A 23661-nucleotide genomic window follows, 5' to 3' on the forward strand; every position below is an offset into this window, starting at 1 on the left:
GGGTCATCTTACCTCCCTTGGGATGTGCTCACCCACAGCCACGCAACCTGGCAGGGAGGGCTTTGTGCCAGGCTCAGGCTCGTGTGAATGAGATGACCAGCACGCAGAGAAGCAGCAGGACCGAGCCGTGCTGCCGGGGAAGGGGGATGCCGGGGGACATGGCTGTGTCCGAGCCGGCTGTGTGGGGAGGTGGGCGGCCTCAGGCTGCGCGCTGCTGGCACTGCTGGCATCACCCTTTGCCTTGACCGCTGTGCCCGGGGAGGGCTCCGGTGGCCGGCAGCGCTGGGGCCGGGATGCGGAGGAGAACCGGGGGATGCGGAGGCGAGCCGGGGATGCCCCCCCGGTGCCGGGGCTGACCCGGGGCTCTGCCGGGCCCGCACTGCACGCCGCGGCCGCGGGTGGAAAATGCCTTGTGTGCCTTGAAGCCACAGCCCAGCCACCAAAGCACGGCGACGGCGTTGTTTGTTTTTTTTTTCTTCTTAGTTAACAATGGAAACTTTTTTTTTTTCAGTATTTCCCTCCAGCCCGAGCCGAGCGAGAAGAGAAAAAAAAAAAACTTGTTCCGCTGAGTTCAACCCCAGACAGACTCACAACTTCCTTCCTGCTCTCCTACCCCCCTCCCTCCGCTCTCCTCCTCCTCCTCGCCGCTCCTCTCCCTCTCCTCCTCCTCCTCCTCCTCCTCCTCCTCCTCCTCCTCCTCCTCCTGCTCCTGCTCCTGCTCCTGCTCTCTCCGCCTTTCCAACCGCACCGGGAGCGGGCGCCGGGGCCGCGGCGCGGAGCTGCCCGGAGCGCGGAGCCTCGGCCGCCGCGGCGCGGAGGGGCAGAGCCCGGCGCGGCCGGCCCGCCCCGGGGCGAGGAGAGGCGCTCGGGGCCGCGGAGGGAGCGGGCGGGAGTCCCGGCAGCCCCGCGGCGATGGTTTCGGCAGCGCCCCGCGGCCGCCGGCGGGCGCAGCCGGGCGGCGCGCACTGAGGCGGGCGCGGATCCCGACCCAGGTAAGCGGCGGTGAGGGCGAAACGCAGAGGGGTCGCGGCCGCCCCTCCGCCCGGGGATGTCCGGCAGCAGCCCCGGGGGCGGTGCGGGGGCCAGCCGGGCCGCGCGGGGAGGAAGGGGCGAGCTGGGGGCGGGCAGAGGGGCCGGGTGGTGCCCCGGGCTGTCCCACAGCCGAAGTGTGGCCGAGCACCTTGTGCCGGTGCTCGCTTGGGCAGCCGAGCCCCAGTGCTGGGAGCTGTGCCGGGGATCCCTGCAAAGAGCGGCTGTCCGCGCTGCTGGGCTCTGCTGAGCCTCGCACTGCCTGCAAGCAGTGCCTGGAGGGATGGGAAGCCCTTTGGTCACATCGCCAGCTGGGGCTGCGCTTGGGCTTGAGGGCATTTACCTGCCAGGAGCCTCACAGGGATACCGCTGATAGCATCGCACACGAGTGCTTCCAGAGGCGTGTACACCCATAGCCAGAGTTAGCGCACTGTGTGTAAACAAGTTTGTACTCTCATGTGGGCAGTGTGTTTGTGCAGATCTCAGGAGCGCCCATGCCCCGGCATGGGATGGGGCCTGCAGCTCCAGGGCACATGGAGCAAACAGGAGGTGATGGAAAGCACAGTGACACGAACAGGGACACAGAGAGCCACCTCCGAAAGCAGAGCCTCTCTCACGTGTGTACACAGGCACACACTCGGCAGAGCAAACAGCACTGCACATCTCTGCATGTGGGGTTCCAGGCTGTGCCTTGAAGGCATTTGGAGCCTGCATTGTCCCGGACAGCGGATGTGCACAGGGAAGGCACATTTAGCCAGGGCATTCATGAAGATGTGCAAAGCCGTGCTGTTGCACATGGTAACTTAGGGGACTAACTGGAGATGTGACCCTGTACCATACAAAGCAGTACAAACAGGGAGTCGTCCCATGTACCATACAGCATAAATCCATTCCTGAGACTTGGTCTTGCTATAGGTGATAGACTGAAGGGTGGCAAATTTAAGTTGTTTGGAGTTTTTATCTTCCTTTAGAAAATGCCAGGTTTTGGGGCGAACACTTGAAAGCTGCCAACTTTAAGTTCACACCAGTTCACCGTAATTCTCTTATTCTGTTGTGGGGATGGCTGCTGGCTGTGTGTCCTCTCGGACATTGCTGTGTCAGGCAACCTGGAGAGAGGGGACAGGGAAGGCAGGGAAGAGGGGAAACAGCCGCAAACCTGACTTCCCTTTCCTTCAGATCCTTGTGACGGCTGGCCCGTGTCCCCACGGGTGGCACACTGGGCATGCATGCAGGTGGGAGGGCCGCACAGGAAGGGAAGAGTCTGGCACTCTGTGTGCCCAGCTGCATGGTGAGCTGAGGGAGGGCACAGAACTACTCTCACTGCTTCTCTCTCCTCAGCTGTCCCGTTTTATGGAGCTGCGGGCCAGCGGGGCCAGCCCAGCTCCCCGTTCTCCTGCTGGCCATGCTGCTGCTCCCGTCGTGCCGAGAGCCCCGCAGAGCCTGAGCGCCGAGGCGGCAGTGGCGACAGCCCCCCTGTGCTCCCCGGCTGACTACTATGGCCGTGTACTGCTATGCGCTCAATAGCTTGGTGATGATGAATAGCAACAGCGAGGTGACCAGCGGCGGGAGCAAGACGCCGCCTCCTCCCGGACAAGTGCTGCCCAGGGGTCCGGAGACGCCCGGCGGCTGCCGCTCGCTCCCCGTCTTCAGCCCGGCCCCGGTGCCGCCCCGCTCCCCGCGCTGCGGGCCCGCTTTCCTCTTCCCGCTGCCTGAGGAGCCCCTGAGGCAGCCGGGCAGCCCCGGCGGGCGGCGGGGCAGCCGCGGCGAGGAGGGACAGCCAGGGCCGCCCATGGCACGGCAGCTCCAGCGGGAGCTGCACAACGTGCAGGTGAACCAGAAAGTGGGGCTCTTCGAGGCACACATCCAGGCGCACAGCTCCGCCGCCCAGCCGCCCCGCAGCCCCCGGCTGGCCCGGCCCCGTCCGGCCAGCCCCACCGCGGCACCGGCGCTGGCACTCGGGACTGCGCCCCGGCCCCGAGCCCTCGGGGAGAGCGAGGCCCCCGATGCTGGTGGGGAGCAGCTTTGTGTGAGCGCTGCAGAGCCCGCCAGGAGGCCAGGGATGGCGGTGGGGCTGGCAGACAGCAGCAGCAGCCCCCTGGAGCAGTGCGGGCCTGACGCAGCACGGCAGGAGGAGGTGGTGGTGGTTCCCACAGGACTGAAGGGGCAGCACCCAGCCGTGAGTGGGAGCATCCCTGCCGTCATTGTCACAGACCTGGGGGGCCCGGAGGAGGAGGCGGGCGCCGTGCCCCCTGGCAGCCTGCCCGTCCGGAAGCTCTCATCGTCCTCTGCATCTTCCACTGGCTTCTCCTCGTCCTGGGAGGAGTCCGAGGAGGACATCTCCAGCGACCCCGAGCGCACCCTGGACCAGACCCCCGCCTTCCTGCAGACCCTGGACCAGCAGAAACCCCGAGTGGTGAGTCCTACAGCAGCCCTGGGCAGGTGGGGTGAAGGGTGGCGGCGTCCCTGCTCCAAGGTAGCAGCAGGGCACAGGTCTGTTGCTGCAGAGTTCTGCAGAGAAACTTTACACTTGCTCAGTGGTGCTTGCCTTCCCTTACACGAAAAGCTTCCAGACTGGGAAGAGGAGTTTCTAGCTGGAAAATCCTCTCACAAGAGAGTAGTGGTACCTGTTCCATTGTGCACAGTCCTTGCAGAAAATCCTCTCACGAGAGAGTAGTGGTACCTGTTCCATTGTGCACAGTCCTTGCAGAGCTTCCCTGGTGCTGCAAAGCTGCCTGCCAGCATGCTTAAAATACATCCATGGACTTCAGCCTTCTGCTGACATGTGGTTACGAGCCTCACTTTCTCCTCAGCACAGCTTCCCTGGGTGCTGGAGGTTTCCCATTGTTTACATGAGCCTGAGGAAGAATTTATTTCCTCCCTGGAGTTGAAACTGTGTGGGCCAACTGTCTGTTCAGGTTTACAGTGATGCCCATCACCACAATTTCACACAGAAGCAAAATGCTCTAGAAATTCTGGTGATTCCCCTTTTGAATAATACTTCTTGGTTGTGGGGTATCTTATATTTCAGGTAAGCCATATTTTTTTTAGGTATTTATACTAAACTCATTTGTTTCAGGATCTTTGTTGTGGAGCTGGTTGTGAGGCTTAAGGCGAGAGAAATCACCGCCTTAGTTGATTTGTGTTTCCCTTAGAGAAGAAAGGTCTCCTCAGAGAGGAGAGCTCTGAGGCATTCTCCAAAGGCATGAGACAGTCATGGGATTTGTTGTGTCACTGGGGGAGTTCATTGCATGTGTGAGTGCATCACACAGAGCCTGCTTTGCTCTGAGCTGTCACACCACTTGTCCAGAGGGCTTTGAACCACTTTAACCCAGAGCAGGGCACCCATCACGAGGCTCTCCCACCAGCACATGGTCTCTGCTCTCATCCAGCTCTGAGACATTCCATTGATGTGAGCCCAGCACTGGAGCATCCCACTGACAAACCTTGAAACATACCGGACAACCCAGTGACTCCTTAGTTTAAAGAGTTTAACAAAGGCTCATGAACTTTCAATGGTGCATTTCACTATGTTTAATTTCCTGTAGACCCATGGTGGTGAAACTCCTGCTAAATGCAATGACACAAGGAAAACTAGTGCAGGGAAACATCTAAGTGAAGGCATCAAACTTGGAAGAACTGAGACTGTGGTTTGTAACACACTCAGCAGGCTGAAATAAGTATCTTTTCTTTTGCACTCCTTTTGTTCTATTCCAAGAACTCAGGCTTGGTTCTGCTCAGGATGGAGCAGCAACTGAGTAAAAGCAGTTAACAAAGTTATGAGCCTGTAGTTCATCGTGTTTGCAGACAGTTTTGTATTTTGGGGCTCTCAGCTGATGAATCAGCTTGTTCCCTTTGGGAGCTACTACAATCCCTCTGCTGATTAAATTCTGCTGGTTTTATGTGCATGAGCTGTAGTAATCTCTGCTCCATTCTCTGCGCTGATGACTGTTCCTAGTGCCAGATCCCACTGATTTGCTGCTGCAAACAGTTCATTGATGGGCAGAAGCATGCCTGATGCTCCCGTGGAAAGCTTCCTGGAGCCTCAGGCTGACTCTGCACAACCTCCCGTGGCCTCCATGAGCTCAGCCAGGCCAGTGGCTCAGCAGTGAACGGGCAAGGCTCATTTGTACTGCTAAAAGCTCTGGATGAGAGCGAGCTCAGATCAGGTCTAAGATCAGAGTAACTGCTGGGCTCCGTGGGACTGCTCAGGCTAAACGAGATGAAGATGTGGTCCAAAATGTGTCAGGCAGCCTAAGGAGGTGCACTTGATTTTGTGTTTCAGCGCTGGAGTCCCAGCAGGGGCAGCAAGGCTAATTTACAATGATAGTTTCCACTGGGCTCCACGGGTCCCATGCAGGGCTGATCACTGACTTTGGCAGGTTATAGTCAACTTCTCAGCAGGATCATGTGCAAATGCCCAGTAATTCAAAATTGATTTCGTATAAATAACACCCAGCTTTGTGTGCTGGTTGGCAGCATCTTGTAAATCCATAACGCCAGCAGAAGGCAGCTACTGAGGCAGTGTCAGGTTGCACACTCATTTGTTTTCATGAACTCACTGTTTCCTTTCAACAGCGCACACGGTCTGGAAATGAGTTGTGTAATGAGGGAGAATGTGTGAGAAGCTCTCTCCACAACTCGTGCTTTTAGTCAAATCCTGGGAGATCTCAGCCCAGAGATACCAAGGTGCCTCTGGGTGGGTTGAGTAGATAAAGGCAGGGCAGGCAGAGAGCCCTGCCTGTCTGTCTGTCTGTCTGTCTGCCCTGGGCACTGCTGGCACAGGGGAGGCTCTGTACCTGCAGGAGAGGTAATGAGGAGCAGCAGGAAAGCAGTTCCTGCTGCAGATACAGTCTGTGCTGCACATCTCACATGTTTACAGATTTGATAAACAGCAGGCCTGCTCCTGCCCTTCCTTTCTGGAGGCTGTCTGCTTTGGCAAATCTGTTAGGGATGTCCGGCGGTGTGTTGTGGTTCCTCCTGACATCCCAGGGAAACAGGCAAATCCCTTCGGCTGGCATGGACTCATCCTCCACTTGTGCTGCAGGTAGGAAACTTTGTGTTCAGGCCTGAAAATTGGCCAGTAAGAAAATCATGTTGCCAAGTGCAAGGGAAGGAGGTATTGTGGCCACAATTTTGGACGCTGTGACCCGGAGCAGCTCTGTGAGTGAAACGGGCTCTGTGTCTGTTTGCTGAAGCAGTTTGCTCAGTGCTGTCCCTGTCCCTGCACAGCACCAGGGGACAGTGACCCTGCCATGCTGGTTGCAGACTTGTCAAGTGCACTGACAGTAAGAGCACGGTGACGTTTTGCTGTTTAATTGCAAATCCACTTAAGGTCTGAGTAAACTTCCACGTAAGGGCTTTGCAGCTGTGGCTTTCCCCGGGCTGTGGGCTGCTGCCGGAGAAACCCCACGCTTGTTTGTTGATGGTTTCAGAGACACTCGAGCGATTGCACCTCTGGGGCTGCGTGGGAGGGACGGGCTGTCCGGGCAGCACCTTGGCATGGGGACACTGTGGTTGGGAAATGCCACAGGGGAGCACCCTGTGCACACCAACACGGGCAGTTTGGGTGAGGAGCTGACCTGAGGCTCACCAAACACCCGAGGCAGGAGGATGCAGAGACTGCTGGAGGGCACCTGCCTCCATCACTGTCTCATGCTGAGGGGGAGAATTTCTCCCCTCCTGGCTGATCACACAGGTTGGATGTGTAGGGAAGGGAGAAGGTGCTCCTTTGTCCCAGGTTCTGAGTGGCACGTAGCCTGAAATGGCAGCCCAGTCTCCTGAGGAGATTTCACACCTAAAACAAGATACCTTCTAGCTGTGACTCCCGCTGACTTCTCGACTTTGAAAATAGCAGAGTGTGAGCTTTGCCATTCTGGGGGCTCTATTGGCTCTTCCCAAGGATGTACTCTGCAGCAGGAGACTTGTCCCACTCTTGGAGCTTGGCTGCGCCCCTTCAGCAAAAGCTGTTCCAAAGCTGGTCATTAGCGAGCCCTTGTCATTGACCTAAATTCCCCAGTTTGTCAGCTTCTCCAGAAGTGGAGACAAAGCAACAGACAAGTGGGGGGAAAGGCAGGAGCTGTGCAAGCAAGCACGTACCATAGAAAAATAATGGCATATTGAGGGGGAAAGGAACCCCTTCCTGGAAAATCAGTGCAAGACACTGGAGTGTTCCTCTTCCTGGCTTTCCCACAGCTGCTGTGGAAACACAAGGATGTACAGCAGAATAGTAATCAAGGGACTTGGTGCTCTGTGAAACTTCTGCTCCCTTCAGCAGGCTGAGTAGATTTCTCAGAATAAGAGACTTCCATTAACCTGTGCGAAATGGCAAGGACTTTTGGAAAAGGCTAACAGCAGTGCTGATGACAGGCATTCTTTTAATTGATTTATTTGTTTGACTCACAATGGCTGTTAATGCAGTCCTGAAAGCAGCCAAGTTTAGATAGGGTTAGTGTCAGCCAAGGGCCTCTGGGACCTTTGCTTATTTCTCTTTGAGATGTTCCAAGGCATGAGCTGACAACAGGAGTCCTGATTTGTTCCTATAAAAATCAATCAAATTAAATATGCTTTCATTCCCTTTCCAAGCTGTCTCTGTGATCAGGAAGTCTCCCTGTAACAGAAACCATGACCACATGGCTGTGGTGATACATGCAAGCCCTGTGAATATATTTCTTTATGCCAAGTGTGTTTATGTGTTTCACTCCTTACTCCCACTGTGTTTGTCTTAAAAGCTCCTGAGCTTATGAGCCTGTGAGTGGTATCTCTGATTTAGCATCAATATAATGCCTGGTGTGTTAGGGCCCTGCTGGTTTACTCAGGAGAGCGACTGTTCTTTTATAATGCACATCATTGAAAGGGAAGATGCTCAGCACACCTGGTAAGGGATGGAGTCTCCCTGCTGCAGGATTACCATGGGGCAGAGGGGAATGAGGTGGGCAGGTGTGTGTTTCCCCTTTCAGAGCAGCAGGCCTGGCAGCACAGCTTGTTCTGGGATGGGATGGGGACACCCTGGTGCTCACAGGGCTGGGCAGAGCTTCAGGCTCTTTGTGCATGGAGCCTGTGCACCCAGGGACTTCACAAAGCACCACTCCCTATTCCACAGCTAATCCTCTACCTGCTCATGTCACCTGCTCAGGGAATAAGCAGCTTTTTATGGGCTCCCACCCGCGGAGGCCAAGGGAAGATGCTGCCACAACCCAATGGGAGACATATGGTGCTGCTTAAAATCTGTTTTCATCAGCACTTTTAGGCTCATTGGGAAGGGTTTCTTCTCTGTGCACATTCTCCATGATTGACAGGGCAGGAATTGCATGGCACATAGCAGATCCTTTTCATAGAGGGACTCACTTGCTAGCACAGCTGCTGTCTCTTGCATATTTTGTTTCTCAAAAAAAAAATCTCATGCTGAAAGCGTCCATGAAAGTAGCAAAATAAACCTCCCCCCGTACTTCTGAGGTGCGGGAAGCACAAACATCAGGCCCATCATCCTTAGGGTCCCCAGCTCTGGAAGGAGCCAGATTTCCCCCTCTTCTGGTGGGAATTGCAGGATGTCAGGAGCTTGCCTGTTTGGATCCTTTGGATGGAAAACTGAACGTCTGCAGAGCGAATGTCATGGATCAGTGGAAACTTCAGAGTTTTGTCTTCACCTTTTTAGAGGCTTGCAATGACAAAACCCAAACTGTAGTCATCACCTGTCTCATGTTTTCCATATGATTTCTGTAATGTGTCAGGACAGATTTGCATGTGAAGAAAACATTTAGTGCAGCACTGAGCTCTCATGTGCCATGTGATGGCTGAAAGCCACTACTGAGCTCATGTTTTCTTTACATGTAATTCTGTTCTAGCTCACTACAGCAATAATGGCATCTATGGATGACACTAAATGTTGCTTCAGCTAAGATTAGTCTTCTGTAATGGTTGGAGATTATTTTGTTTATACCAGTAGGTAAATTTGTGCAGTAAATTTGACCTGCTTTCTTCCAATGAAGACCAGCCAAGCTTTCTAAGAAAGATATGTTAGTATTTAACAGACAGTGAAAACTAAATGTTAACATTTTCAAATCACTGAGTAACTTTGCAGCAAATCCCTTTGCTTAAATGTGACTTTTTGGGGATTGCTGCCTCCCACACTTGCTGTGTCACTTGAAATGGCCCTTTTATGGCATTCATCTTGCTTAGCCTTGCTGGGTGTCTCCTCAGGCATCCTGAGGTTCTCCTAATGTCGCTTTCTTCTCTCTCACTCTAATGGGATGTTGACAGCCAGCCCAAGGGTTTGCTTTAAGACAGAGGAATCTGTTTCTGAATGTCTTCTATAAAATTTATTGGAATTTCATTTTTTTCCTACACATAAAAACCCAGGTCATGCATAGCCTGCACAACAGCTCCAAGTAGTTCAGAAAGCTCATTCAGTCTGAAGTCTACCAGCCTCAAAGGCAAGTGCCTGTGATTGGCTTTTAAATCAGTGTTTGGGCAGCAAAATTCACCTTGCTCTGTAACAGGATGCTCATCCAGCAGTGCCTTTCAGCATGAATTGGTGCAGGTACATTCTGAAGTTGGGGGTCTCCAACTGCAAGTTTGTCTTTTCCATGAAAAGAAATAAGTGATTTTTCTTTTACTTTTCCTTTTTTTTGTAGTAAAGAAAGTTCTTTTCATTAATGACATGGGAAAAGGGACAAGCCAGTAGAAGGAATTCAATTCTTCTTTTGGATGTAAGATTTATTGCTGGTCAAAACACAAGGATTGCTTTTGGAAGGAGAAGCTAGGGGGTGAAACAACAAGTGCCTAGCACTTACAACTACTTCTTGTCAGCAGTACAGTGTAGTATCTGATCAGTGCTACACAACAGGAACTTCATTAGCATTCTGTACTGTTGTGGTTTTAAGTAATAGTAAAGCATCCCTCGTCTCTGTGAAAGACAGAGATGTGCTCAGGAGGGACATGCCTGCAGACATTTCAATGAGTTAGATTCAAAGGGCAGGATCAGGTTGTCTCTTCACTGTTTGCTTCACACCCTTGATTTGCAGAGATGTTGGCACTTGTGGCGTGGACCTTGCTGAACTGATGTGAGTTTTCCCCAGGGTTTCATCCTTGACTTTCAGTCTTGTACTTGGGGTTTTGGGCAATGGGTTCCTGTACTGTGCAAAGCAGAGGGAGGTCTCACGGGGCCTGCAGTCTTTGCTGTCACAAAGCTCCCTGTGAGACACAGCCAGGATGAGGACCAGTGTATGTACACCAGGAGTGACCAGCACAACGTTTTGGTGGAATGGCCATGGCGAGGAGATGACACAGCTCTTCCCTCCCACCCCGTGAGCATTTGCAAAAGGGGCTGTTTAGCAAGGGCTGAGCGATGGCAGCGCCTACCTTCAGCCTCAGCTCCTCCTCCTCCCCCTTCGCTTCCTGTCCCTTTGCCCTTGCTTGGGCAATTCATCTGCAGCGAGATAGAATCAAAGAACCCTCTTCCTTTGCTAAACAATTTGCTCCTTTTGTTAGGGTCAGATAAAACGCTGATAAAAGCTGTTGCAGGAGCATGCTGCAGGTTTGGCCCTTGATCGTTTGTGCTCACTCCTGCAGGTATCCAGTTACATCTCGTGGTAAATCCAACCTTCAGCTGAATTAATGAACCAGAGGTGCAGGTTCACAGGTACAGTGCCTCAGAGCCTCTGCAGACAGGAGGTTTGTACATGGAAAGTTCTGCAGGGAGGCTTTTTGGAAGCTGCATTTTAGGCTTGGGTGTTTTTCTCTCGTTTCTTGCTCAACAATCTCTGATCCCTGCCACTCTGGAGAAGGGCAGGAGCCAAGGCTGGCCTCCAGCTCACCACTGAGCCTTGCTGGTTGCAGACCTGCATTTTGGGAAGGCGTAGGAATAGTTTTTACCCCATTGAGCTAAACGCATTCAAAACATTTTCATTAAAGGAGAATTTAAGTACAAGCCCAGGGGTGCCTCTCAAAAGAGAGGAGACCAGGGCTCCAGGAAGGGGTGGGAGTGAGGAGGAGGTGAGCAGGCTCCTTCTCACCATGTGGACCACAGGACTTGCTTTGCTGGCAGCTGCATGCTCCCTTAGTTATCCAGGGGTATCCTCCCACAGAGCAGCCACTTGGAGAATTAGCAACGTGTCCAAATGCAGTATGGTTGCTATTATGGGTAATATATATTTAACACTCTGCAGGGACCATTTAAACCTGCATCTGCAGGAAGGGGAAAAAAGTCAGGTTTGCTTTCTTGGCCGAGTGCAGATCAGAGAGTCCAATCTGTAATCTCTCTTGGTATGTTTTATGTGGGTGGGTTTTGTTAAATTACAGGCAAAGTTATTGCACCCCTAGGCTACTCACATTAAATGCTTCTCCAATTTTAGCAACATTCTTTCCAGGCTCAGCTACATTTGTTTTTGTCTTCTCTATGGCAATTGATGAGCTCAGTCTGAAATGTATAACTCCACGGGATCTCCTTTATATATTTCTTCCCCAGCTGTAGCTGAATTGGTGCAGTGTAATCCAATGATTTGTAATGCCTAATGCTTTCTTTAATACATTCCAGATTAAAGGAGTCAGCAAAGTTTACATATCCAAAGTAATAAATTTAAGCAATAATAATGGCAAATCCAAAACCATGGTTATATCTTGAAAATGCTGGGCTTTTTTTTTTCCCTCGTATCTTTTCTGGTCTGGCTAAAGTCTGTTTTTAGGAAACTGAACAGGACAGATAAAAGATGATGAGACAAACAACTTAATCCCTTAATAATGTCAAGTGGAAAATCCAACAACAGATTGGCAAGAAACTGTAATAACAACTGCTAAGTGACCCTTACTGAGGACTGAAGAACTGGTTTTAAAGGCTGAACTTGGGACATAATTAGAGATGAGCCTGAATCAGTGTCCATAGACTCAAATATTTCTTTGAACTCTGAAATGGAGCCAATTTTTTTTTCTTTTTTTAAAATCCATGCCTGTACAGCATCATCTTAGCTGCACTGAGGCCAATTCAGCATCACCTCATACCTTGTACTGCCCTGGGTACCCACACTAAATGACCATGAGCAATCTCAGGGTGGAATTCCCACCTCTGGGAGCTGTTGCAGATGGAGTGTGGGGTAACAGCTAGCGTGCACAGCCCAGGTAGGTGCTTGTTACGGCAGCAGAAGAAGGGATGGGCAGTGCCTCCAAGTGGGAGGAGAGGAGATGAGCGTTCCTGCATTGGCCTTTCAGTCCCACCATCTCATTGTGCCCTTGCCAGGGACCCCTAAACTGTAAATAGTTTTGGGCTGCCATTAATAGATAGACTTTGGAAGCAAGGGAGGTGGTCACAGGAGTGGGAGCTTGGAGCTGTAATTGCCAGAGCAGCTTCAGAAAGAGGGTGTAAGTTATTATCTCTCCTTGGAGCCATATTTACTTAGAGCTGACAGCCCTCCACCCTGGGGTTCCTGGGAGGAATGTCTTGCTGGGGTGGAGACCAGGCCTGCCAGAAAGGAAACAAAGCAAAGAGATTTTAGAACGGTGGCTTATCTCTATCCACCTGAATTACTGGTGTATTTTAAAAGAATATGGGAAAAAATGATTGTTTGAAAAAGCCTTGACAAGTGTACTCTCCCAGCTCCATTGTTTTAACCTTCTCCTAGGAATTTGTGTATAAAATGTTCTCAATTCAGTTTATCTCTGCGTGACAAATCCTGTGTTTCCCTTCCGTGCTTTTAGTGGAGCGGGAACTAACCTTGATCTTTTTGCAAAGCAAACAGAAGCTGGATGTCACATTCCCACCTTCACACACAAACACTGCGTGTCACAGCTTTTGAGCAAGATGCACAATCACTGACAGAAAAATTGTGTAAAGTTCATATTCAAGATGAGAAAAGCAGTTGTCTGGCTCTCATGGGAGCCACCTTGCTCAGCAGCTTGAAACAAATGGTGTGAAGCCAGGGCTGCTGCTCAGCTCCTCCATTAGCAGCCCCTCATCTGTGTCTCATCTTGAGGAGAAAAGACTTGGCCTCTCTGCTCAGGTCTGTGTTTCCTCATGTTGCCCTGTGTTGCTGGAATGGCTTTTCTGAGCCAAGGGAAGCAGCAGGGGAGTCCAGGTGGTCACAAGTGACCAAAACATTGCCCAGAGGCTGGGCTGGTAATGAGAGGGAAATGCAGAGGATGCCACCTAGTCTGTTATTGTCCTCCCCACATCATCCATCCCAACCAACTCTGGTGTTTGGTTTTTGAGCATTTGGGCGGCTCAGGAGGCAGTTCCAGATTCCAGGTTTGTTCCTGTGGATGGGAACCCTTGCCAGAAGGGAGAAGGCTCAGAGAAGCCTGTTTAATATAGGCTGATCTCATGCTTGAGCATACGCAGGAGCTGACCTTTCAGTGCTGAAATAAGAAGTGATGGGAATAGAATAAATCACAGTCTTGAGAGAAAAGCCAAGGAGCTCAGAGATGCTCCTCAGGAGAAGGAACCAAGGTAGGGAGGCTGAGAGCCACAGAAGGGCCAAATGACAGATTCAAAAAGCAATCTTTCAGCACTGAGTTTGATGGATATTTGCAGAGCAAAGGCTGTTGAGATGAGAAATGGGGATATGGTGTGATGAGCCCAAAAAGTGAATTTTGTTTGGGTGGATAGGCTGGAAAGACTCTTTTAGGGATGCTATCCTGAAAAAAATCTGCGAGACCTACAGATAGGTTGGATGTGAGGACTGAAAGATATCCAAGTTTCCCACTTACTAAAGGTTTCAGGGTAGCAGCAAAACGTGCACAAATGGGAGCAGTAACATTTACACTTGCACTGCAAAGGCAAAAATCGTTCTGTGAATCGTCAGGCTACAAAGAATCAAACTTTTACACTGCATTGCAAGCCTCAGAGCTTTCATGTCTTGACTGAATCCAAATCTAAATTTTCTGTCACCTTGATAGGAGACAGCTCCATGGTACATCCACTTCACCTTCAGGGGCCTGGCTTTGAATGCAAGATTTTTCCAAGAGAACCAAAATTCCAAGCACTCTCCTCACACCTGGAAGCCACAGCCTGATGAGGATCTCCTTTGTGGTGGCCTCTGTTGGAGCCCAGCTCCCTGTTCAGCCTCAAGAGAGGCTCAGAGCTGTTTCAGAGCCCATCACCACCTGGACAGAGGCTGGGGCTTGCCCTCCTCTTCCTCCTCTTCCTCCTCTGTGTCCCCAGGGCAGCCAGAGCCTCAGAGCCAGACAAACCCTGGCAGGACAGGGGATTGTAGGAGCTGGCTGGATCTGGAAAAGCAGTTTTTTGGCAGAGAATAGATTTTCCAGCAAATGTCAGGGGAGAGGGGGAGTCAAAATGATTCACAAATTCAAACACATTTTCTGAATAGTTCTGGCCCAGAAAAAAAAAAAATACAGAGGTGGGGGAAGAAGGAGGGATGTTAAAAATAGCAGTGCATGTCATTCTGACACTTTCAGAATGAACTGTTTCATTTTGGGGATGGTTTGTTTATGTTTTGCAAGTATTTGAAATGTAGATTTGATTCAAAAGGGCATTTTTCACTTAAAAGTTGATCTCACCACTAAAACACCTTGAAAGAAGAGAAGAGAAAAGGTTTTTTAGGACTTTCATAACCCAAAATGAAACACCTCCTTTTGCTCTGGCTCCAGATGGGACGCTGTGGAGTTTTCCTTTCACAGCCCCATGATCTTAGCTGTGTCCAGCCCAACCTGAACATTTCCTCTCCCCCAGTTTTTTGATTGAGCTCTGGTGTTAAAAAATAAATCCAGCTCCCACGCTGGCCAATCCTTAAGTCTAATGCCATGGAGCAAGTACTTTAGTTTATTCTGAGGTCAACCACACATTGCTGTGATTCAGACTGAAACCTGTGGTATCAAATTAATAAGAGCTGTAGGTTTTGTAGATAACTGGCATCATCCCCAGAAGCTGCAGTGTCGAACCTCATTTAGAACAATAACCCAAACTCCCGAGGCCCTGAGATCTGATCTAGAAATCTTCTGAGAAGCCAGAGTGTGCAGACAGCTGAATGACAGACTTTCACTCCCCTGACACTCACACGGGTCTCATTCAAGTGATTCATTAAAGGAAAATGAGCAAATAGCTGGTAATCACTTTGCTGTAGCCCAAACGTGCTGTGCCACAGAGTTTCCCCAGGCACAGGGGGAGGAACACACGTGTTTGCTGCACCATGAGCCATAGCTGAGTTTACTGCTCCCTGCTGTGTTTTCTGCCTGGCTGTGACACTTTGTGCCATCTCCTCATCCCTTGGTGACTGAGTGGAGCCTCTTTTGCTGGGATTTACCTGCATTGTCTCCTGAGCCCTTCCTCTCCGTGCCTTGGGAGGGTTTGGGCACAAAAGAGGGAGAGCATGGATGCTACAGTGTGGGATGGCAAACTTGTTAACATCAGCCCCTTTGGGGCAGGGGCTATAGGAAAGATCTTTTCCATTAATGGGAAGATGCAGGGTTTCACCTGAAACAGGCAGATTTGTAAGCATTTTTCTGCCCTGCTGTGATTTGAGTGTTACTGGAAGATGGATCTCATAGTGTGGACAGGATATGGATATTTTTTTGATAAAGGAGAGGGGCTGGCAGAGGCTGTGCTTGCTGGGATAGCTCTGATGCTTTCTGTGGTGGCTCAGGCTCCCCCAGCAGTGGAGAGGGCAGGGATCAGTGCCTGTGACAGGATGAGGAGTCAAGGCCAATGAGTGCATCAGCAATGCAATTCCCTCCATCGTGCATTTACTGTTCAAACACTGCCAACTCAAGCTCTCCCAGAAAACAATGAGGATTGCCTTAAAAACTACCAAAAGTTTCAAGGTTTTTGGAAAGTGCTGGGCTCATTTGATTGTTTTCCTGGTTTCCATACCTATTGAGTCACACTCAGGACAATTTTTCAATCTGTTCTCTGCGAGGCATGCCGAAGCCGAGAAATGTACTTTTTAACAAAACCTGAAAACTCAGAGTCTCAGCTACCTGATGGTGCCCGAGCTGGGGACTGTGAGAACAAGGCAGAGCTCATGTCAGAGCTGCAGGAGTGGGCAAAGGGCCTGCTGAGAGAGCTGCTTCTCTGGGCTGAATGGAAAGAAAGGCCAGCAGGGCAGAGCGTGTAAGCCGATTCTGCCTGCCCGGAACAATCGGGGAACGCCAGCGCTCCCTCCCCGCCCCAGCCGAAACAAACAGCCCATACACAGCTAAAGCAAAGTCTGCCTTCCTGTTTGTATGCCTGTGTGAGGCCTGGGAGGGCAGGTGGTGTTTGGCTCCTGCATCCCCACCAAAACCCAAAGTCCTCTCTCTCCCAGCTGAATGCAGAGGCAGGGGTGCAGGAGGACATATGGGAGGTCACCAAAGAGCAAGGACTGTACAAACTGCACAAGAGGGCTCACACTCCTTCCCTGTCAATGGTTTATATAAAACACACTGTGAAAACTAATTGCTTTTTGTAGAAGTGATTCACAGGTCTTTGACACAAGCAGCTGCCAGGAGATGGGAGTACAGATTTGATTATGTTAGAGTGAGGAGGCAGCGACTTCAGGAGTGAGCAACTGCATTTGGACAGTGTGTGGAAGGTTGTATACACCTTTCAGCAAGGAATATTAGGCTGTGATAGCTCCCAGAAAATACCAGGCAGCGTTGCTGAACCTTCCCAAACCACCTTGTCATTGAATGGTGCAGAGGTGCTGTGTGAAGTGATGCCAAGCATTCTCCAGCAGCTCTAATGGTGTTTGGATTTCAATTTACTCTCATCAGATACGCTGACATGTTCCCCAGTTTGCCTCTTGAATCAAGATGCTGCAGTGTTCATTTTCCCCCTTTCCAGCTGTCAGGAATGTGTCCTTCCTCCTCTATGGGGAGGAAAGCAAGTATATTATTCTTTTTAGCATGCCCTTAGAGCTATTACACATTTAAAGGGAATTAATCCTCAGAGCAAAGGCCAGGACACCTATGGAAAGCTTTCAGTTTGTTTATTTGAACTGAAATCTGGTTGTGTGTGTGGCATTCCAGCTGGCGGGCTGTTCCCAGGTGCTCCATCTGCACTGCAGTGAAACCACACCAGGAGGGCAGTTCTGAAGGGTGCATTCAACCTGCAGCTGCTCTTCTGGAGAGCACATGCCTTTGCAAAGCTAGCTGGGACTCCTGATGGCGTAACAAACAGAATTAGAATATTTCCAGGATATAAAATTGAGGGAGGGAAGTGGCTTTACTGGCTATTGTCAGAAAACAGGGGTTTGCATAACAGCGACATTTTCCATACACTGCGCAATGAGGTTCCTTGCTTGGGAATGAAATTGCAAGTCAGTTTTAGACAGCGTGGCCAGCTGTAACGTAGCACACATTGCAACACACAGGCTGAATGTTATTACTTGGTGTGTCAGTGTTTATTGAAGCTAGTGGGGATTTGAGAAACAAGCTCTGGCACGGGAAACACTAACAATGTGATGGCACTTAATGTCTCAGAGGGTGTAAGAACTTTGGGGAATAAATTCTCCAAAGACAGAATACTTTAGAAAATATATGCTAATCCCTTTAAAACCCCTAAGACACTTTAATTTTTGTATTGGGTGATGATAAGCCACAGATGTCACCACTAATCTAAAAAATACCCTGTGGTTTTTGGAAAAGCACAGGAGGCTCCAGGTGCAGGTTCAGTGGCAGATTTTGCAGTGGCAGCTCCAGCTGACCTCACTGGAAAGAGTTTATTTGCTGCTGTCTGCTGGTCCCTTGCTGTCTTCTTTTGCTACTGCAGGAGCCAGGGTCAGCAAACTTGAACTACATTTCCCTGTCACCTTTATGGAGAACGTTCAGCACTCTAGAACTTCAATTTAGCTGGAATCTGGAATCAGATTGAGCCAAATCAATTCTGCTGTATCTCTATTGAGTCTGGTGGGCTTGCACAATGGATAAATGTGATCCAGAGTAAGAAAAACACCAACCACAGATGGCTGGGTTAAGTGCATTGTTTGTATTCATGGCTAGACCATGGAGAGCTGCCCAAATTGCAAAATCCCCCTCCCATCTGGCTCCTTCAGGTCATCTGAAATCACAGCAAGGGGAGACCAGCAACAAAATGTGGCACAAAGACTGAGTTTCCCCTGTGCTCAGAGATGTGGACCTGTTGGCAGTGGTGCGTGGGCTCAGCTCACCAGCTGTGCTGAGCTGGCATCCCAGGGAGCAGGAGAGGTCACATTGCTGTGCCCTCTGATGGCAGGAAAGTTATAAATACGTTTTTGGAGCAAAAATAGGAAGCATCCACCACAGCTATTTCTGATGACCTAAGAGTAAAGTTAGATTTTGGAGGTTTTTTTCCCTCTGTTTCTTAGCAGGGCTGCTGAGCTCTCCAGCAGAACAGGAAGTAGGCTGAGGAGCTGTTTGAGTAACCAGGGTCATCAGATCAATGGAAAAAGCGGTTTGAGTACACTCTGTGAAAGTGCAGTCAACAATTCTGAAATTACTGCAGCTTCTCTTCCTAGGTCAGGGCTCTTGTTCATGCCAAGGGGACTTAGGTTACTACTGCTCTTTCTGTAAGCAAACAGAACATTTCATTTTGATGATGTACATAATGTGCACCCAGGGGTGAAGCAGAAAGCTTTCCCTTGGTGTCCTTGGATCAGACTCCAGATGAGTTAAGAGATAATTTGCTCAAGATCCTACGTAATTTTGAGATGTCTACCATGCTATTTGGAGGAAAAGTAACTTGATTTTATTGGGAGTTGGACATGGAGAAGTCAGAGTAGGTGAGGAGCAAGGAAGAGGTTAAGAGACAACATTTTGCTGTCAAGGAGGAAGGTGTACAATTGTCAGTCTCAGAATTGAGGCTGATCCTACATTTTAGTGACACTTGCAGCTTCTTTCATGTTTTGCAAGTTCATCTGAGAACTGAATGCATGCCAAATGAATCTTTCAAGGGAAGTGGAGCTGGGTTGAAAATATCTCCAGCACAGATAATTCAAAGGAAGTGCAATTTTCAAAAAAACCCCCATGTGAAATGGCTCTAAGAATCTACCTGTTTTTTCCAGTTTACTTCTTTTCTTTTTTCTCTTTCCTCCCCTTAGTCCTACATTTCACCTCTCCTCTGCCATCACATAATTTTTTTTTACCTTTAGTTGATCTCCCAGAGGCATACAAAGGGTTTTTGGTCGCGTCACATGCTCTAGCTGGAAGTAGAGCACGATTCCTTTCTGACACTCTTTTCTCCAGGATTCTGTCACGCTGAGCCTCAGACCCTCCCTGCTTTTTCACTGATTGTCTTTTCAGCTGTCCTCCTCTTGCAACAGTCCCGTGGCAGCCAGGCAGAGGCCGGGGCGAGCTGCAGAGCGGAGACCATGGGGTGAGTGCAGGAGCAAGGGGTGCCCAGCGGCATGGGGCGTGGGAGAGCAGGGCCAGCAGAGAGAGAGAGATAAGGCAGGCAGGAAGGGGAAAGGCAGGTGGAAAAGGGAAATGACCACGGGGGCCAGGAAGGACTAAAGAGAATACAAGGGAAGCTGTGAAGCCATCTGGGAATCTGCTCTAGGCACGTGTAAATCCCACGCGTCCTTGGGGCGTCGCGGCGCGCGCAGAGCAAAGCAAAGCCGGGCACGGCTGGGATGGCGGCGTGGAGCTGTGTGGGGTGAGCCCCTGGGGTGAGTGGGGACACCTGGGGCATGTGCTGGTGGCTGTGGGGGCATGGGGAGGTGTGTGGGTGCTCCAGGATGGGGTGCAGAGGTGGCAGAAGTGACACGGCTCTGCAGGGACTCGCCTGCCTATTGCCGCTCGTTGCTGTTCTTAACAACACTCATGTTACCTTGAAATAGACTTACTTGCTTTGCCCCAGCAAAAAATACTGAGTTTTGGGGGTGATGAGGGCTGCCTTTAGCTGGAGGTGATGATGAAGTGTGGATATTGTGGAGCAGTGTCCCATGAGGATGAGGGCAGAGGTTGATGGAGCTGCTTTCACTTGGAGTTGTGTCCAGCTGTGCTGGGTGATGGCTGAAGAGCAGGAGGAGAGAAGGGTGCTATGGGATGGTGGCAGAATGGGAAGTTTGGGAGAAACTGAGAGCAGAATCTCATCAGGAGGTGGAAAAGGAGCAAAGTGGAGGGGAAAATAATGTGAGAAGTTGCATTGTGAAAAAGTAGTGGAAGAAAGCATGCAAGCATTGTGCAAGGGTGACATGGCAGAGGTGACACGGCTCTGCAGGGACTCGCCTGCCTATTGCCGCTCACTGATCTTCTTAACAACACTCAGGTTACCCTGAAATAGACTTACTTGCTTTGCCCCAGCAAAAAATACTGAGTTTTGGGGGTGATGAGGGCTGGCTTTAGCTGGAAGTGACGATGGAGCGTGTATTATTGTGGAGCAGTGTCCCATGAGGATGAGGGCAGAGGTTGATGGAGCTGCTTTTACTTGGAGTTGTGTCCAACTGTGCTGGGTGATGGCTGAAGAGCAGGAGGAGAGGAGGGTGGTATGGGGTGGGAAATTTGGGAGAAACTGAGTGCAGAATCTTATCAGGAGATTGAAAAGGAGCAAAGTGGAGGGGAAAATAATGTGAAAAGTAGTGGAAGAAAGCATGCAAGCATCATGCAAGGCTGACATGGAAAGGCAGGAGGAAGAGAGGAGAGCTTGGATAATATGACTTTAAAAGTACTTAATGATGGATGGCTGGGATGGGATTTGGCAAATAGCTGGATCTGAGCCAGCATCCCTCTGTGGGGAGAAACAGGCCCCTGCAGAACACAGTGTGTGTGACCTGCCTGCACAGCATGAGAGGAGCTGAGGCTGGGCAGCCCTGTGACTGTAAAAGGAGTTAAGTGGGATAGATGCAGTCATCTACACTGAACATGTCTAAAAATAGGTGAGATGAATTTCAGTCCAGAGGACAAAATGTTACAGTAAATGAGCACAAACAATCTCATGGTATCTAGCTGGGTTCCTTCATGTCTCCTCCATGCATGTGCATGCAGGAGGTGTGTGCCCAGTTTCAGGGCTTGTGCACATGTGGGCACCAGCACAAACCTGGCTGCAGTGTTCGTGTATCACATCTTCTGTGCACAAGTCCTCTGCACCTCAAATGCTGAAAAATGGAGCTGTGATGCTGGAGCAGGCTGTAGTTCCTCAGGTGTCTGCAGTTTTTGTTGTAAAGCATTCCTGAGAGCCTCAAGGAAGAGCAGGGAGATGTGCTGCACTTTCAGGGAGTGCTGCTGCACTCTCAGCTTCCCTGTGGGACTGCCTGCTTGTGTCTCAGCTCTCCTGGCTGCCCCTGCCACAGGTGTGGGGGTTACTTTGCACCAGTGTGACAGGGAGGAGCAGTCCCGGTCCCCAGTGGTGCCATTTGCCCCATGCCACCTTGCCAGCTGTTCTGAAGGAGACACAATTTCTCTGCCCTGGTGAGAGGACTGGCTGGAAAAGAACAGCCGCATCTCTGTGGGAACACTCGTGGGATGTGCCAAGGGAGGCCCAGGCAGATGCAGTCATTTAATGGGATCCCTCAGGGATGGATCTGGAGGCTGTCTGTGCTGGAGGCATCCTCTGGCTGCCCCAGCCAGCTCCCTGCAGCCCTGCTCTCCTTCCTTGTTCCAGTCCCTGTGCGTGTCCTCATCTCCAAAATCAGGTCTGCAGGTCCCCCGGCTCATCTTTAAAACTCTCAGTGCAATTAACCTGCAGAAAATGGCACAAAATGTCCCCAAAGGATGGGCAACAAGAGGATGGCACAGTTTGACTGAGCAGCTCAAGGTTGTTTGTAGGAAGAGCTGGGAATGTCTCTCTGTGCACCAAGAAGTGGCAGCATGCTCATGGAGGTTGTGAGTCTCTGCTGTTGACCTGAGCTCATTTAACAGCCTCCACTGTGGAAGAGAAGAGAGTTTTAATTTAATGAGGGTGATGTTGGGCAAATGCTTTTAGTGCTTGGGGCTGATTAGTGGTAATTGAGCTCCTCCTTCCCTTGGTCCTTTACTGGAGGCTGCTCCTTCTCAGGCTGCGCATTTCCTGTGCCTGCAAAAGCACTTAGAGCAGCTTGGATCTCCAGGTCACACATTCTCAATATTTATGCCCCCTGAGTGGTTTTCCAGGGAAGCTCTTAATCTTACAAGTCAAGAAAAGACATGTATTTGTTAGAACCAATTCTAGCAAGGTGCAGGGTTCACCCCTAGGCAGCAGGTGGGTTAGAAAGTCTTATTTTTATGCAGTTAATTTTGTAAAAGCTCCCTCCTCCCTTCTCCATGCTTTCATTTTCTTTTGTGTCCTGGGGTCTCAGAGCACAAAGGTTTCTAAGGGTGGGTGTGTGCCTTGAGATCACTTGCTGGTAATGCCCAGAGGAGCAGCACTTTTCTATTTCCACATTCATGTTAGCTGTTGAAACACGTTGTCTCACCCCAGTAATTCTTTAAACCTGTTCAGAGGGGATCAGTAGAAACCCAATAAGCCAGTTTCACATTACTGTAATAATTTCCAGATTATTTTGTTTAGAAGCCTGTGTGAAACAGTGCTTCTTGCCTTCCCCTGTCAGCCCTCAGGCTGAAAGTGAAGAGGTCTTGGTGAAGAAAACCAAGTAAGGAGATAACAAACTTTATATATGGAATTACTTAGCCTGCAAACTAATGGGTTTCGAGTGAAATATCTTAAGATCATTGCAAAGAATCCTCCATTCATTGCTTTCTACTCAGAGATCAGCAGTGTGTCCCTGAGCATCTTGCACTGATGGACTTAGTAGGCAACATCATCTTCCCCTGCTCTGAAGCCTCCAAGCTGCCTCAGCTTCAGCCCAGCTCTCACTTTTACACCAGCTGAGGATCTGGCTGCCACCTCAAAAGGTTACACACAGTCTGAGCTCTGTTACAGAGCCCCACCCTTTTCCTGCAGCTTTACTCTGAGGAGTAGTGCTGCTTGAGATGCCTTATTGTAACAGAAAATGGAGAGAAATGTGGAAAAATGAGGCAGTGAGATACTTGGGTTAAGGCATGCTGCTGAATTTTTTAGCTGGGGAAGGGAAGAAGGTACCCTTTCTTCAGGAGGTGATTATATTTTTATAATAATTTAGATTATATTTGTTTATGCAAGGAGTGAAGTGTTTAGGATTCCCCCAGGTTTCTGCATGCTACATGAGCATTGCTTAGAGAGAGAGCAGCTCTGGCCCACAAGGGGTTTGTGTGTGCCTGTGTTTGCCCTGTCAGCACAGGGAATTCAATCCTGCTCTGTGCCAGGAGGGAAACTCTGCTGGAGCATCACCAGCAGACCCAGGGATTGCTGGGTGGGTGTTCTTATGAAATTCCTGCCAGGAAGGTCTCAGCACTGAGCAAAGGATGTTGTTTGGGATTTGAGGCACATCAGCAGGGCCTTCAGGCTGTAGTTGGTCCATCATATTCCCTCATAGGGGAGCTGTGCAGTTGAAATGTTGGAGCTGTTCCCCAACTTCCCATCCACAGCCTGCGGTGGGCCTGGAAAAAGCAGGATTTGCAGGTTCAGCTGGGAGATTGGTGCATGAGACATTTTGAAGGGAGAAACTGCTGCACCAGCACCACAACAGGGAGCTGATGGGCTGGAGAGAGCAGCCAGCCTGCAGTCCCAAGGCATCTGGGGACCAACATTCATCATTATTTACCAGGGGAATAGAATTTACTAGCTTTACTGGGACTGCAGCACCTGCCTCCTCTGTGCTCACTGCTGTTCCTTACCTTGTTTTGTGGGTTCGGGTAGTCCAGCAGTTCTGTTGGATGCTG

General features: G+C 50.4%; 1 protein-coding gene across 1 annotated transcript in view; it reads left to right on the forward strand.

Moving 5' to 3' along the window:
• The first annotated feature begins 955 nt into the window (after nt 1-955).
• Nucleotides 956-23661, forward strand: part of ITPKB (inositol-trisphosphate 3-kinase B) — a 65241-nt gene continuing 42535 nt past the window's right edge. Inside the window, exons 1-2 of the mRNA XM_054290146.1 lie at nt 956-992; nt 2368-3442. Coding sequence (XP_054146121.1) covers nt 2525-3442 — 918 coding nt within the window. The 5' untranslated portion in view covers nt 956-992; nt 2368-2524. The remainder of the gene's footprint in view (nt 993-2367; nt 3443-23661) is intronic.

Source organism: Melozone crissalis, unplaced genomic scaffold (genome assembly GCF_028551555.1).
Source record: "Melozone crissalis strain CALT ecotype California unplaced genomic scaffold, PUWL_Pcris_2 ptg000081l_1, whole genome shotgun sequence".
Lineage (NCBI taxonomy): Eukaryota > Metazoa > Chordata > Aves > Passeriformes > Passerellidae > Melozone > Melozone crissalis.